At 46.6% G+C, this 14,078-nt stretch overlaps 3 protein-coding genes and 1 non-coding gene across 4 annotated transcripts; all 4 read right to left on the bottom strand.

Moving 5' to 3' along the window:
* Positions 1 to 217: 217 nt before the first annotated feature.
* On the bottom strand, positions 218 to 2,319 carry F4812DRAFT_452780 (kinase-like protein; the record flags this gene model as incomplete). Its single annotated transcript, XM_047936401.1, has 6 exons — positions 218 to 436; positions 496 to 583; positions 645 to 1,107; positions 1,158 to 1,505; positions 1,572 to 1,641; positions 1,693 to 2,319. The coding sequence occupies 6 exons, from the start codon at positions 2,317 to 2,319 to the stop codon at positions 218 to 220; spliced, it is 1,815 nt and encodes a 604-aa protein (XP_047787036.1).
* Positions 2,320 to 7,611: 5,292 nt separating this feature from the next.
* Positions 7,612 to 9,534, bottom strand: F4812DRAFT_151818 (Tricarboxylate/iron carrier). The gene is made up of 4 exons (XM_047929730.1): positions 9,244 to 9,534; positions 8,997 to 9,130; positions 8,835 to 8,929; positions 7,612 to 8,751 (listed from the first exon to the last, which is right to left on the bottom strand). The coding sequence occupies exons 1-4, from the start codon at positions 9,345 to 9,347 to the stop codon at positions 8,062 to 8,064; spliced, it is 1,023 nt and encodes a 340-aa protein (XP_047787035.1). The 5' UTR covers positions 9,348 to 9,534; the 3' UTR covers positions 7,612 to 8,061.
* Positions 9,535 to 10,023: 489 nt separating this feature from the next.
* Positions 10,024 to 10,108, bottom strand: F4812DRAFT_t134. Its single transcript has one exon. It is a non-coding gene; the product is annotated as a tRNA-Arg (tRNA).
* A 330-nt stretch (positions 10,109 to 10,438) lies between these two features.
* On the bottom strand, positions 10,439 to 13,130 carry F4812DRAFT_151823 (serine carboxypeptidase S28-domain-containing protein). Its single transcript, XM_047929731.1, has 7 exons — positions 12,667 to 13,130; positions 12,501 to 12,608; positions 11,958 to 12,430; positions 11,715 to 11,896; positions 11,551 to 11,635; positions 11,391 to 11,471; positions 10,439 to 11,321 (listed from the first exon to the last, which is right to left on the bottom strand). The coding sequence occupies exons 1-7, from the start codon at positions 12,905 to 12,907 to the stop codon at positions 10,875 to 10,877; spliced, it is 1,617 nt and encodes a 538-aa protein (XP_047787034.1). The 5' UTR covers positions 12,908 to 13,130; the 3' UTR covers positions 10,439 to 10,874.
* Positions 13,131 to 14,078: the final 948 nt, after the last annotated feature.

Here is a 14,078-nt window from a genome sequence, read left to right as displayed (position 1 = left end):
ATTTCATGTAACGTATGCTCAATGCCATGAAAACTATTAGCACAAAATGCTGGCCGAACGCCCTACCCTCCTAACCGTTGCCCAAGCAAATGGAATTGCAAGTTGTAGCTGCAATGTCTGTCTGTATGCTAGGCCTAAATCCATTCCAAATATACAGGTTCGCCTAGGTATCACTACCGTGTCATCGGAATATAGAGGAATCGTTATCCCATTACCATTAACCCGCAACCGGACCTCGATGGTACTCGTGCTCTCTCATACGTTCTAACCTAATCTTCGCCGCCTCAGTGCCATCATCTGGGATAGCTGGCTCTCGAAACCATTCGTGCTCAAGAGCTTGCCGAGCCGTGATTCGTTTCGCCGGATCGTAAACGAAAATCTTCTGGAGGAGATCCAAGAAGGATCTAAGAAAGGGACTTGAAGCCGGTATGATATCCTAATATATGTCAGTGACTGATGCGGCGGGGGGACAATGAACCAGGATCAAAGTCTTACACTTAACCGTTTCATGTTTTTTACAAAGCGCCTGGACGCTCGTGTAGTTTCCGCAGTAGGATAATCTAATTTTAATCGCTTGAAGTATCTGTTATATGGGTTAGCGAAACCGTGTTAGCAACGTAAGACAAAAAAAAAGATAGGCGTACTTGGATGCGGCGTTGCCTGTGCTTCGCGTAGCCATTTTATTGACGGCCTGCACGAGGTGAGTATCTATGCGACTATCGCAAACATTCTCCATCATAGCAAGATGCTCGAGATTATCGTGCGTCTGGAAGAGAGCGTCCCCGGTGAAGAACTCGACCAATATACACCCAATACTCCAAATGTCGCAGGGGAAAGACCAGCCTAACCCAAGTATAATCTCGGGTGCACGGTAATGCCTAGTCGAAACAACAGACGAATGATACTCATCCTGGAATGTTGCAGATCCAAAATCGATAAGCCGAATCTCAGTGTCAAGAAGGACCTTGCGCTGAGTAGCCTGTCGACTTACGCCCGCAGACGACGAAGGTATCCTACGGTTGTAAGTAAACGTTTGATACGCGCTGTCACAAAGTAAGATATTTTCCGGTTTCAAATCCGTGTGGATGAGGTTTAGATCGTGAAGGACTGTGACCAATTAGTAATAATTCGATAGTACGACGACAAGGTGAACTTACAGGCAACGCTAGTGAATAATTGTCGAGCAAAGCTTTGAATCTGACTGTTAGGGAAAGGAACAAAGTTGTTGCTTTTAAGAAAGTCGAATACGCTTGAGCCCAGTAAGTCCATCACGATACAAATGTGTCCGCGGTAGTCGAAACAGTCTCGAAGGTGTATACATCGGTTCCGGTTCTCCTCGTCGTTTGCCTTCAAAGTTTGAAGAACACGAAGCTCAATTCTAGAGGCATCTCGGTACTTCTGCACGGCTCGGATAATTTTGATTGCGACCAACTTGTTTCTTCTGCGGTCACGAGCCTGAACAACTTTGCCAAACGTGCCTTGACCCAACAATTTTATCATTTGATCTGATCATATATTAGATAAGTAACATGATATTAACATGATATGGAGAGGAAGGAGGAGGAACGTACATTGATTTGTGAGATCAGCATCTGGAACAACAATATAATGACCGTCGTCGTCGTCAACTCGAGCACCGCTCTGGTTGGAACGCTAAAAAAACAAAAAACATCCAACGTTAATAATCGTTACGCACAGATGCGAGAATTGGAGATCGCTTACATCATTAACAACCCTAACAGTCACATCACCGGCTTTCTTGACAGGCTTCTGAGGAGGGCGGTATGCGACGAAGGTATCACCGAGAACCTCAACTTCCCGTCTCTTTGCTTCCTGAGCAATCTGTTGCCTGGTCCTCTTCCTCTTCTGACCAGTATTGTGACTTTCATAGTCATATTGACTGTTCGAAGACAGCGACCCAAGCGAAGTAGCAGCTGTAGTGTTATGGGCCGACGTCGTGCGATCGGTAGAAGTAGAACCGCTAGTGGAGGTGTGCTGGTAAGAACCATTTACACTTGGTTCGTATAAATCATCATTTTGAACAACTTCGTCCTTTCTTCGTCTCTTGGCTGCATGACGAGTGGTAGTGTCATTTCCACCACCACCACCATTCGTATATGTTCGTGACACGGTAGCGACCGAATGCTTCTTTTCCTCCGGTTCGGGCGTGTCATGTATTACAATGACTTCTTTTGGTAAGCCATTTTTATAGAAATTCTTCCAATCCGGTTCCTTAGAACGCCGACGTTTTCTCGGTTGACTGTCGGCGAAGGAGTGTGCAGCGGAGGTAGCGGAGACGGAGGCGACCGAGGGAGGCATATTGGTGTGATTTGAATCTAACCGAGGAGTAGAATTGGATCTTGGTGAATCTTTGGTTTGTCTCGTTGTGGCTACTGATGCGGTTACTCCATTTGTAGGAGGTTGAATTGTTTGGCTTGTTTGACTTGTGGTGTAAGATGAATTACTACTAGTAGTATAAGCAGATGACGAAGGAGCGACGTGGTGCCGAGTAGAGACCGTCGCTGTCGAGGCAGTCGAAGCAGTCGAAGCCGGGGTGGGGAGGATAGGGTTTGCAGAAGTAGCACCAGCAACTGATCTATACGTCGAAACTCCGCCCTGTAAATTTGAATAGGGCGGGTAGTGATGAGCTGAGTGGTGGTGATGACGATAATGAGGAGGGAGTGTTGCCGTTGCAGTAGTCGGCGTTGACATTTTACTCCAATATCAAGAAATTGTAAGAGAGAAGAGATGAAAGATTCTCGTAGAGAGAGAGCGAGAGAGAGAGTCTAGGATTGGAATGGTTGGGAATTGTTTCGTGTGCACTTTCCAAGCGTACAGCACTGTACTGGGGGTTTAGTGCAGGTACTTTTTCCCGCTGCAGTCTCGCTGTTTTCGCTGTTTCGTGGCTGATCGGGGCTAATTGTGCTGACCTTTAAGGGTTTCTCAGGTTTGGAAAAAGCACTTGTCGACGCTGTAAGTTAGGTAAGTTATTAGGCGGCGTTGGGCCTAACCTAATGATTATTAACCCCCAGCGAAACCCAGAGTAGGTACCTAGGTAATTAAAAACGCTCTTAAAACAGTGGCCAGCAATGTGCTGAGGGAATCGCAGCCGCCGCGACCGATTCTGTAAGCTGAGTTTCCAAGGTTTGGCAGCGCCAATTAGACAAGTAGGTACGGTACCTAAGGTACCTAGGTAACCTCCAGGGCTCTGTTTACCTGCGTAGGGTACCTAGGTACTTGAGTAGCAGCGTGGGTACGAAGGTACGAATAGATCTAAGGTTGTAGGCTTTCGCAATTCAAAGCGAACAATTATTTTTAAATGTTTTCCCAACGAATCTTAGTATCTCTTGTTCTTTTCCCTATTTCCTCCTCAAAGGTTTGTTTCTGGTCCGTGGCATAGAGCCTCTATGATAGAGACGGGAGTTCCAAGGTCGGGGCTTCGGTAGCCGAGGGTGGTATCGTTATCGCAAATTGTAAGGTTCAAGTTGTAAGTACGAGTAGCTACCTTAAGGTAAGGGCGTATTAGGAATTGTTATGTCTTCTCGTTTGCTGTTATGTATATAAATAAACGTGTACGTAATCAATGTCTTTATATATCGAAGCTTTTAAGGATGCTTGTTCGGTAGAGTATTGTTGACGGTTGGCAGTTGATGGTTGGTAGTAGCTCTTGCAGCTCGAAGGATAATAAGAAGAACCTGTGACGGATGTACAGGCTACAGGTGACTGGAATTGGACATGGTATTCGTGTTAACAGGTTACACTAAGAAGAACAATAAAAACAATCATAATAATAGAAAAGAATACTTGTCGAAGGTACCTTTAGAAGATAAGAATGAGTAATATCAACTCTTGATGCCTCAAGGAGATCCAAAGTAAAAAAAGAAAAGAAGAGAGAAATCTAGTTTCGAGTGTGAATTGTGAATGAAATCTTGCATTGCCGCAATGCAGGATGAGGTGGTTGCGTAGGAGTTCACTCTTGGGTTCTCATAATGCACTAGGCTGTGTGATGACAGCTGTGAATAGACATTGTACAATACAATACCTCATAACAATTGGTTACTTAGGTGTACAATACAGGCGGTACATTACAGCAGTTACAGGGCAGTGACAGGCATGTGGTTGACAAAATGCAGATACAGTATGTACATAGGGATACATGACGGATTCACGGGTCTGCCTACTGTTTCGGACCTTGCCCACGATGTTAGGCTGTATGGTGAGAATGAAGTAATCGGTGGGTCTTTCTCCTCTGCTAATTCGCCCCAGGAATTACTTATTACCACGCTATTATTACAAAGTCAATCCATAGCCCTTAGCCCGCTATCTTAAGAGGTACCTACTTATGCTACAGGTCAAATGTACATTAGGTAAGTACAATACCTACACTACGTACATTTATTACCTGTGTATTAAAAGGTTTGTCACCACAAATACCCCAATAGCAATAGATTAATAAACCTCTCTCCCCGCACGGTATGGGGGAGGAGCCAGAGATTGGGCTTTCTCAGATTTCGAAAGGTAACCCGTGGAGTTTATACAGTGTATGATCTCCATTATCTTACTGTTTTCGTCTTACCATTGCCTCCGACGACCGAGTGCCAAATTCCAAGGTTACCTAAGCGGGCACTAAAAACAACATTATCTCACATTGGATGATATGTACCTGATGTACCTGAAATCAGGTATCATGGGCAACGGATATTAAAATCTCCAGGGTTATCTCCTATTGCTGACTTCTTCCCGTCGTCGATACGGCAACCTTTTTACTTCACTTACACGTACTTACCTACTTATGCTAACGTCCAGTCCATTTCTATATTTTTGCAATCTTCCTCTCCAAAAATTCTGAATGGTGGACAGTTGTCTATTATATCATTATGTCCATGTAAGTGTAAGGTATACCTCAGGTTATACGCGTTACATACTAAAAATGATTTGCATACACCTTTTGGAAAGCCACAAGTACGTAACGGTAGCCACTCCGCGCCAAACTTCTTTTATCTTTTACGTCCGAGGGCTTGTTGGCTTATCAAGATGGAGAAAGAGTTAAAAAAAAAAAGTTGATCTTGACTTTGAACACTGTTTTTTTTTTTGTTTTCTCTCCTCAAGCATAATTCGTTTCGCTTGTATCCCCCCGATTTCTTTTCTTTCCTCTAAAATAGGCCCTTTCCTACGCGGGAAGTGATTGCGCCTAGATTGGTTGGTCAGTGGACCCTTTTCCAGAAAATACTACCTCATTACCCTTTTACATACACAACAATATTCCATCGGATCCATTCAAGGTCCCCTAAAATAAAGAAACACCACCCCTTCTCCGCCAGCAGAAAAAAAAGAGGTAACGATATCGTCAACCACTACCTCCCGAGGCGCAGGCGGCAAATATCGCCACATACTATTGGTAACTAAAACATTTGGCTCACCCAATTTTTCTTTTTGTGTGCTTCTTGCTCCTGCTTCTTTAGCGTCGCCTATGCATCTCTTGCATCTCTTGCATCTCTTGCAGCATTAGCTTCTTCCCCTCACCTCAGTACAACACGACCTGGCTCGTCTGGGCTCGGTTCCACGCCGCTGCTGCACCTAGTAGTAGTATCACGATTTTTTTTTACTTGCAGCCTTATCGATTTCAATGGATCCCCCGGCCTTTGCTGTTCAGGCAGCCAGGCTGACCTACCTACTATGTATTTGAAGGAACATGTCCCCGTTTCGTCCGTCCCCTCAGGTTGTCCATAACAAGTAAGCAGAAGAGAGGCCTTTTCCTTGTCTTGTCTGCGTGGCATCCCATGATTCTTGAGCACAAATCCTAGTCTATGGATAATCGGCCCATATGTTGTATTTGAGCGACGTGAGTCTTCCAATTGTCAGCCGGCAACCTGGGACGTGCGTGCTTGGTTTGGCAATATTAGCCAGTTCTTCATGTACTTCATTTACATAGCATGTCTATTAAGTGGAAGGTCATCTATCTCATAACAACAAGTTTATTATTTTCTCACGGACGTTTTGTTCTTAGGTATTTCTTTTTTTAGTAGGGAATATCATTCGTCCACAAACCTGGACGAAACCCTTCCCTATTACCACGCTACAATCCAAGGGAGTCGGGACAGCGGGCCAACGTTTTCATCTGACGAGAAACAGGTAGGTAAGAAATTAAAATGAACCCACCGCTGGCCTAGCTTACACCAGGTGTACGATGCGAATTTACGGCTTTATTACTATTGTAGCCGAGCTAACAATCGTCCGCTACATTCCAGTGTATAGAACTGTTTAACTCTAACTTATGTCCAGCTCAGAGTTATAATAGTAATAAAACTCCAAGTTATCCTTTACCTTACGTATAAAATTAATCAACATAACTAATCTAATCATGACTCGCAAGGTCTGGTTTGGATTTCGGCGGGTTGAGAAGTTATTATGTTACCTACTCTACATCCCTTCAATGTCCAATTCTCACGCATTCATCCATTCATTCCTCTACGCGGTTGAGTTACATAGTAGGCATGTCCACGTTCGAATGAAGTCATCCGCATCCGACAAGAAGCCGAGCGTTGTAAGTGGTCCTTCGGCCGAACATCAAGCGGTTACTATGTATTGTGTTTCGATGCCGCAAATCTTGTCAACAACAATGCATCATCCATCCATTAGGTTAAGTGTTTATAATAGCAGTATGCAAAATTCCCAGACCGGGAACCCAGACCGAGCCGACTTAGAAATATAATCCTCCCGCGGCATTGGCCTAGATAAATAGACCTATAAAAAGGTAATCCGGGTTTGGCATATTATGTATCTCCTCGTCATCAAAATAGGCGGGCATTTTATCCGCACGCCAGGTAATCCGAATGAGACAGATTGATATGGATATGGACATAGATAAGTAGACAGATAGGGTTGTTACCCGTAAGACGATTTATATTTTGCGACTTGTCAATTACCGAAAGCATCTCTGAAGGGTCATAATAATAGTGACCGTTGAGACATTGTCTAGGTAAGTTTGGCAGACCCGTAGCAGTGCCGCCTGTCTGACAGCCCTCTCTCATCTTCATAACAACTCCATGGATGACAATGATGACATGACTTTCGTATTCTGTTTTTTTCCCTTTCAAATTATTCCAACGTTTCCTATTCCCTAGGTACCTGTCTCATCACTTATTACTACCTTAGATACACGATACACAGTTGTGTCGCGCTCAGACCTGCAGATCTTAAAAAAACAAAATAAAAATAAAATCAGGATCTTTAACCTAACCTACCTAGGTAGCGTGAACTACAGGGCAAGGCATGGACTCCTCGTGGAATGGGAGGACATGTCCACTACGTAGTGTTTAGATTTATTACTAGATTTCGATATATTAGCCAGGCACCATACTGCCATGTATGTACTCCAGGGATTCCCAATTATTCGAACAACACATAGGTAATGGCCATGGTTCATGGTCATGGTCTTCTGCCCCTCCTAAACCCTGCTGGCTCGCCATGAAAAAAAACATGGCGAGGCACATATCATCTTCCTAATAAGGCACCCCGGGCTCGCGTCACGAACGCAAAGCGCCAAGACGGTTTGACGATCGAAACCGAGACCCGGATACCCAATTTCACCAAATTTCCTTCTCTTGCATCCTGAAGGAGGCAAATTTGCTACTACGGGCTACGGGCTACTTAATACAATGTTTTACTGTGTGTTTCCATTTCGTGACTCCTCTTTCGGTTGATCTTATTTCTTTTTTATTCTTTCGGGTAATATCGAGATCGCTAGCTTAAGCTGAAGCTAAACTAGATTACCATGTGTTTCGTCCGTGACGCATCACACAGTCATATATAACTCGGTGCTAGGTACCTATGCCTTGCCTTGCCATGCCATGCCCTTGCCCATGATGTCAAACTATGTGATACTCGTTTGACGTCTCTTACATAACACACCTCCTTTTCCCTCCTCAAAAGCCTGGCTATGCAGTAATAAAACACAGTCTCTCCCTTTCGCCGTCCTCGATGTGTGTTTCGGCCCCGAGAACGAGAAACGCTTCGTTCAGCCGGCTTCCTTAATACCTAACGCCCGCCAAACGATTCCGCTTAGATCCCGCGATTAAACACGACCAACCCCTTATCCCCCCCGCGGCCGTGGAACTCCTCCTCCAGACTGTCAGCGCTGATCTTCTGGCGCTGGGGGAAGGCAGCGAGCGCGAACGGCAGGGCGAGGAAGCTCATGCCGAGGATAAGGCCGAGGTTGATGGGCAGGGTGTAGCGGGGGTTCCGCTTGAGCCACTGGGTGCGCTGGAGGCGGACGAGGATGAGCGGGGGTACGACCATGATGGGGCTGCTGTTGAAGACGCGGCTGAGGGCGGTCTCGCCGACCGCGAGCGTCGCCGCCTTCCTGCTCTTACCCAGGCTCGGCACGTCGTTCTCCGCCTTGCCTTCCCGCGCGAGCCGCGCCTTGTCCGCCTCCGACAGCACGGGGAACACGTCGATCCCGGTGCGTATCTCCTCCCCGCGCATCAGGAACACGTTCAGCGCGCCCGCGGACGCGACCGCCGCGAACGGCACGAGGCGCCCGAGCACGAGCTTCGTCGACGGCGAGATTCGCTTCAGCCGCGGGATGATGGAGTTCAGGCCGACCGCCACGGAGCACGATGCGCCGACGGCGAGGAAATACGACTGGGCGATCTTGGAGTAGGAGAGCGGGTTTGATTTGTTCGCGTTCGCGTGGTTGATAGCAACATTGAGCGACTGGTTGGCGATTTGCCAGAGAACAGTTCCTGTGTTCTGTTATAACGGTCAGGTAAGTTATCTCTTCCAACGGATTCTGCCCAGCAGGCAGTAGTAGTAATACAGGATGGACCGCATACCGTTAAGCCTGGTGTGAGCATTCCAGCTGTGACGACCAAGTTCGAGAACACGAAACAGGACATCCGGAACGGTAGGAGGACTGGCTCTCCGGTTTCTAGAGAGTCTAATCAACACGACGGTTCAAAACTACGATTATGTCAAGTTTATTACTAGCAGCATACCAGGATGTAATGTAGAGTCCACGATCTTCTTTGCCTTCCATAACTCTGGCGTCATGTCCTTGATCTCGCCCTGCTTATACGCAACCAGCAGCTTTTTGGCATGTTCAAGGCCATGCGATCCCACGAAGAGGGTCCTGTCGTTTAAGAGAATACTTGTTAGAGAGGAATTTGTATCATAACGATCTCGAGAATCCGTTCAGGTGTACCGGTAAGATAGAATTTGGAAACCAGTAAGTAATAATAATACCTTGGATCTGTAATCGTAGCCGTCTGTTTGACGCGACCCCAATACGTGCTTAAATCATATTGCGACTCGGGCAGCTCCCGATTGCCCGGTAAAGAAGCGGACATGGCGATTCGAAACGAAGGATATGAATTATGCGATTCCCTTCAGTCAACCTCAACTCAACTCAGCTCAACTACGCGATCAATGCCCAGGAAGTTGAAAAGAATGGACAGCTAGTGCTACGAGCCCCAGCCGGACGTAAGATGACTGCCGGCAGAAACAGGTAGTACCGGCCAAGGGATCTTATGCGATGTGTGTGGAAGCACTGGAAGCAATTCCTCCGCTATTGGACCCTTTCCATTGTTTGTATAAGTCGGACCCGGTGATGAATGCACTAAAATCTTTAGCTCATGGCTTCAACCGGCATCAATTTTTTTTTTTTGTCAGTCAGGCAGTCAGTACCTAACCTAAAGGCATGACTCTCTAAGTCCCCTTTGCAATGGAATTTTTTAGTGGGCCGATCTCGGCCATCGCGCTTTTTTTTTTTTTTTTCTCTTTATCCGCCTCCCTTACATTTGTAGATAACACAAAACGCGGGGCAATTCCCATATCACACAACATCGAGAGGGAAGGAGGAAAAAAGAAAAAGGAAGCCACGGATTGCAATATTTGTCAGAACGTAAAGCTTAGCTTAATAACGAAATGTCAAATACAGAACAATATCAGTGAAAGAAAGAAAAAAAAAAAGGACAGACAAATCCCAGAGTGGACTCTGGAATGAAGAAACTGCTTGAAGTAACTCGAGCACAGCAGGGATCGAACCTGCAATCTTCAGAGATCAACATGGAGACCGAAATCTGACGCCTTACCATTAGGCCATGCGCCCTTGGAATTGTTGAGAATTGAGACAGACAATTTGCGTTATATTCCTTAGTTTTACACACTCACACACCATCTCGCAAATAGCAATCCAACCAATCACGTCGCTAGTTTACTCTACGGATCCGTATTGTGGGGATATTTGACTTCCTAGGAAGTCGAACAATCTTTACGTAAGGTACTTCGTATTTCAGTTCTCGCCCATTCATTAGTTCCACAACGAGATATAATTTACCTCCCAGACCGTTTGAAACGCCACCACTTAATTCATATCTAATATTTAATATAAAAATTCTAAAGTAGCGAGATGGCGAGATGATAGTAAGTATCTACGTGATAGGATCAAGCAGATAGCAAACGAATAACATACGAAACGTGGTGTTTAAGAGAGATGAGACCAGTATAAATGCCTAACGGGAGTTTTATATCATCCAATCCTCTTACTCGCCGCATAAGAAAATAACGTATATCAGTTACTTGTTTCAGAACATGTCGGAAAAGATTGTTACACACTCCAAGGAGTAAAAATTTCACTTGAAATTGGGAAATTAGCCCCTACTCAGGAGGTCTATACAAATCTCATGAAAGCAGGGCCCACCACCACTGTGACGACGAGTTCATCATACTTGCTTCATATCCTTTTTTTTTTTAGCTATTTCCCATTAAATCATATAGGTACCTGGTACGGGACGAACATCATCTATTACTAGAAATATACTACCTCCTTGCACCCGTCGTCCCAGCTCTAGCTCCCGCCATATATATACATCTCTTCACAGCTTCTTCGACGCCTTCCACCGACCAAACTCCCTCAACCACTTCCTCACGGTCCGAATCTCCCACTCGTGCGCCTCCCGGATAAACTGCGGCTCGGCCCGCACGTCCAGGATCCCGTACGAGTCCCAGTGGTGGCCGGCGCCCGCGACCAGCAGCTCCGGGTGCAGGTCCGGCGACGACGACAAGAGGTCGCGCCGCGGCGCCAGGCTTGAGTGGTAGCACAGGTCGTTCCACACGTCCTGGTCCCCGTCGATGAACGCCAGCCGGTCCGCCGAGAACTCATACCCCCCGAAGTCGTTGTACGCGTCCACGTCCGGCGTCGCCGGGATCGCGTTGTACGCCCCCGCCGGGAACGCCCAGCGGCACCATTGCTGCTCGTAGTCCGTGTCGACGACGCGGGATAGGAGGGACGGGCCTTCTTTCGGCGCGGAGATGTACGCCCCCTTTTGGATCGGTTAGTTACATGTTATGTGTTGTTAGGTAGGTAGGTAGGTAGGTGGGTGGGTGGGTACCTGTTCTATGCAGCTCGTGTAGAGATAGGAGCGTGTAGAGCTGTTTTCTATGCTAGCCCATGCTGTGGCGTTTTGAGTCCCCTGGATAATAACGAGAGTAAGCTACGGGTGATATCATGCTTGTAACCAATGCGTACGGGGGAATAGAAGGGCTACTCACCCAGCAATCATTGCTGTTATAGTCCCCTGAGGGGCACAGCGGGAGGGTATACCGCTTTATGTAATTGGCATAATTACCGAGACCGCTGTCAAGGGAAAAGGCGTCAGCTACCTAGGTACTTAACAATACTTTGACGGGGGAAGGTGACTTGTAGAGAGTCTTACGTCCAAGGTTCGCCCTTGGTGTAATTCGCTAAGGCATAGTCTACTTGGGTATGCTCTGCCGGAGGATCGATATCGGAAACGTTGCCACAAAAGTAGAAGAAGTCTCTTGATCCGTAGGTAGAGTTCCAATTCAGCTCCTGCCACGTATTCGAGTGGTAGAATCCAGGATTCCCTATAGGATCCTATGTGAATTAAGTGATCAGCCAGAGTCGAGGATCGTGTCACGAAAGAAAAGCAGCTTACCGCAATAGCCGCTGCAAAGTCTCGGTTATCTGTTAGAGATTCGAGGCCGAACAGAGCCTTGAACTGCTTGATCGCCTTGGTGTGGTTCTTAGCCACGAGGAGGTCGAAGTTGTCGACAATCTTATTGATCCGCGCAACACAGTCCTGGGGAGCATATTTCTGGATGGGGTTATACCATTCGGGGTAGCCTACGTTCACTTTGATCGGAGCAGAGGAGGCAATGCCACCGTAGAGAACATCCCCGTGCACTTTGATTGATGCGGCGGTCTGAGCTCCTGCCAAGCTGCCGCCGTACAGTATCCACGGCGTGTTGGGTGCGGTGAGGCTTCCATTGACGCCGGGGAACACGGCATGTTGAGCAAAGTAGGCGTTATCAGCTATGGTCTGGTTTGTGGTGAGGAAGAGTAGCTCATCCGTAGTGCTGGTCTTGAAGGGGTATGAAGCTCCGTAGTAACGGTTCTCAAGAATGACACCTTCGACATTTGTTAGTCTTAATTATCTTGACGTGGTCTTTACTCTATCCGTCTATATTAGGCGCCGTACCTAAGCCATTTGTAGCCTGCATCAATATTTGGATAATCCCCGTCTGTAGATTCGAGAACCTGCTAGGACCACTAGTCTCTCCCGAGATGTATAAGTAAACAGGTCCGCCTTATATAGAAGTTAACATTTCTATATGCATCAAGTATAATACATCATTGGGACTGACCAGGCTTATAATAAGAGCTGTCGAAGTAGTATCGCTGCTTAAAGGTGCCACGGCTCAGATTGGACTTGGAGAACAGCTCATTGTCGGGAAAGTGGTTGATCTTCTGATCGAAGTAGTGGACGCCATATTGAAGCTTATCCCGAGATGTCGTCGTCGTCGTCGTCTCACGCTTTACTTGCAATGCGCCGGCGTCCTGAGACAGGGCGGCCAAGAGACCAACGGACAACCAATGCAGCTTCATGTTTTCTTGGCCGAGGCGATGCGGTTACCAAGAAGACGGATAGCAACGTGTGCCAAGGTTGGGAATTATATGCTATGGAGATCCCGGATCGGCGGCAGCGGAGGAGGGCCTTACCCGAATAGAGACCATCTCCGAGCACGTCAACTTGCGTAGTGCGCTCGCTACCTTGGCCCGGGTTTGCCAGATACGATAAGAAGTAACGCAAACGATTCCTCAATTAGGAAAGTTGCACGACGTCGCATCGCATGCTGACTAGATACTATCCCGGCTTATTAGTGGAGGGTGCCTTGCTGCTTACCCAAGTAGTAAACGCGCATGTAACTTCAAAAGTGCGGTCAGACCCTAATAAGAAAGAGTATGAACCATCCACAAGTCATGTTATCGGAGCGGCTTTCGCTACGATTTTTCTCTTTTTACTACGTAAAGTTTGCAAGGTTTGTGCTGCACTAGGAGACTCGAGGCCGGCGAGCCGCATCCAGTAGGTACCTAGGTAGGTAGTAGTTATCATTTGGCGAGAGAGTTGTTACGATTGGAATCTATCGAACAACACGGGAAAGACGGGAGCGGTTACGTCACTGCTCAAAGAGTTACGAGTCTATCTACCCAACTCCGCGGATACGTGGGTAACTAGTTCTTCTTTATCCATGATGTCCCCGGGTTGGTCCTAGAGCAGATAGATTGCCTGATGGAAAGCTTAGCACGTTGCGAGATACCTCACTCAAGTTGATATCCGTTGAAACAGACTGATGTTTTCTAAGGTTATACCTATCCAGTCTTCTTTCTTAAGTCATATATTTATGTATTTCGTGGTTATCAGTGTAATTGAGACTTGTTTTTTGTGGGCACTTGAGTCGAGAAAGGAACCAAAGGCTATAGGGAAGTAAACATTGTTGACAACATGATGAGAGTTCTCTCGGCAAATATATAGAATCATGGAAAGTAACCCTCGACCTCGGAGTTTTGGACGGATAGATTCCTGTAAAACTCCGCAACTAAGCGACGAACTACGTAAGTAGCACACACAAAAGCTCGAAGAGATGTAGGCCGGTATGTATATTCTCCTTTGCATGTCATGATTCTAACTCTAGTAGTATGTTGTTGACTCTTAATGTGTTATACAATTTCTTGAAATCATAATATTACCCCGCCATGAGGAAATGTTACTTACACG

Source organism: Daldinia caldariorum, assembly GCF_022478825.1.
Source record: "Daldinia caldariorum strain CBS 122874 unplaced genomic scaffold F4812scaffold_18, whole genome shotgun sequence".
NCBI lineage: Eukaryota > Fungi > Ascomycota > Sordariomycetes > Xylariales > Hypoxylaceae > Daldinia > Daldinia caldariorum.
Note: the sequence above shows the minus strand (reverse complement) of the source record. Positions and strands in the feature narration are given on the sequence as shown.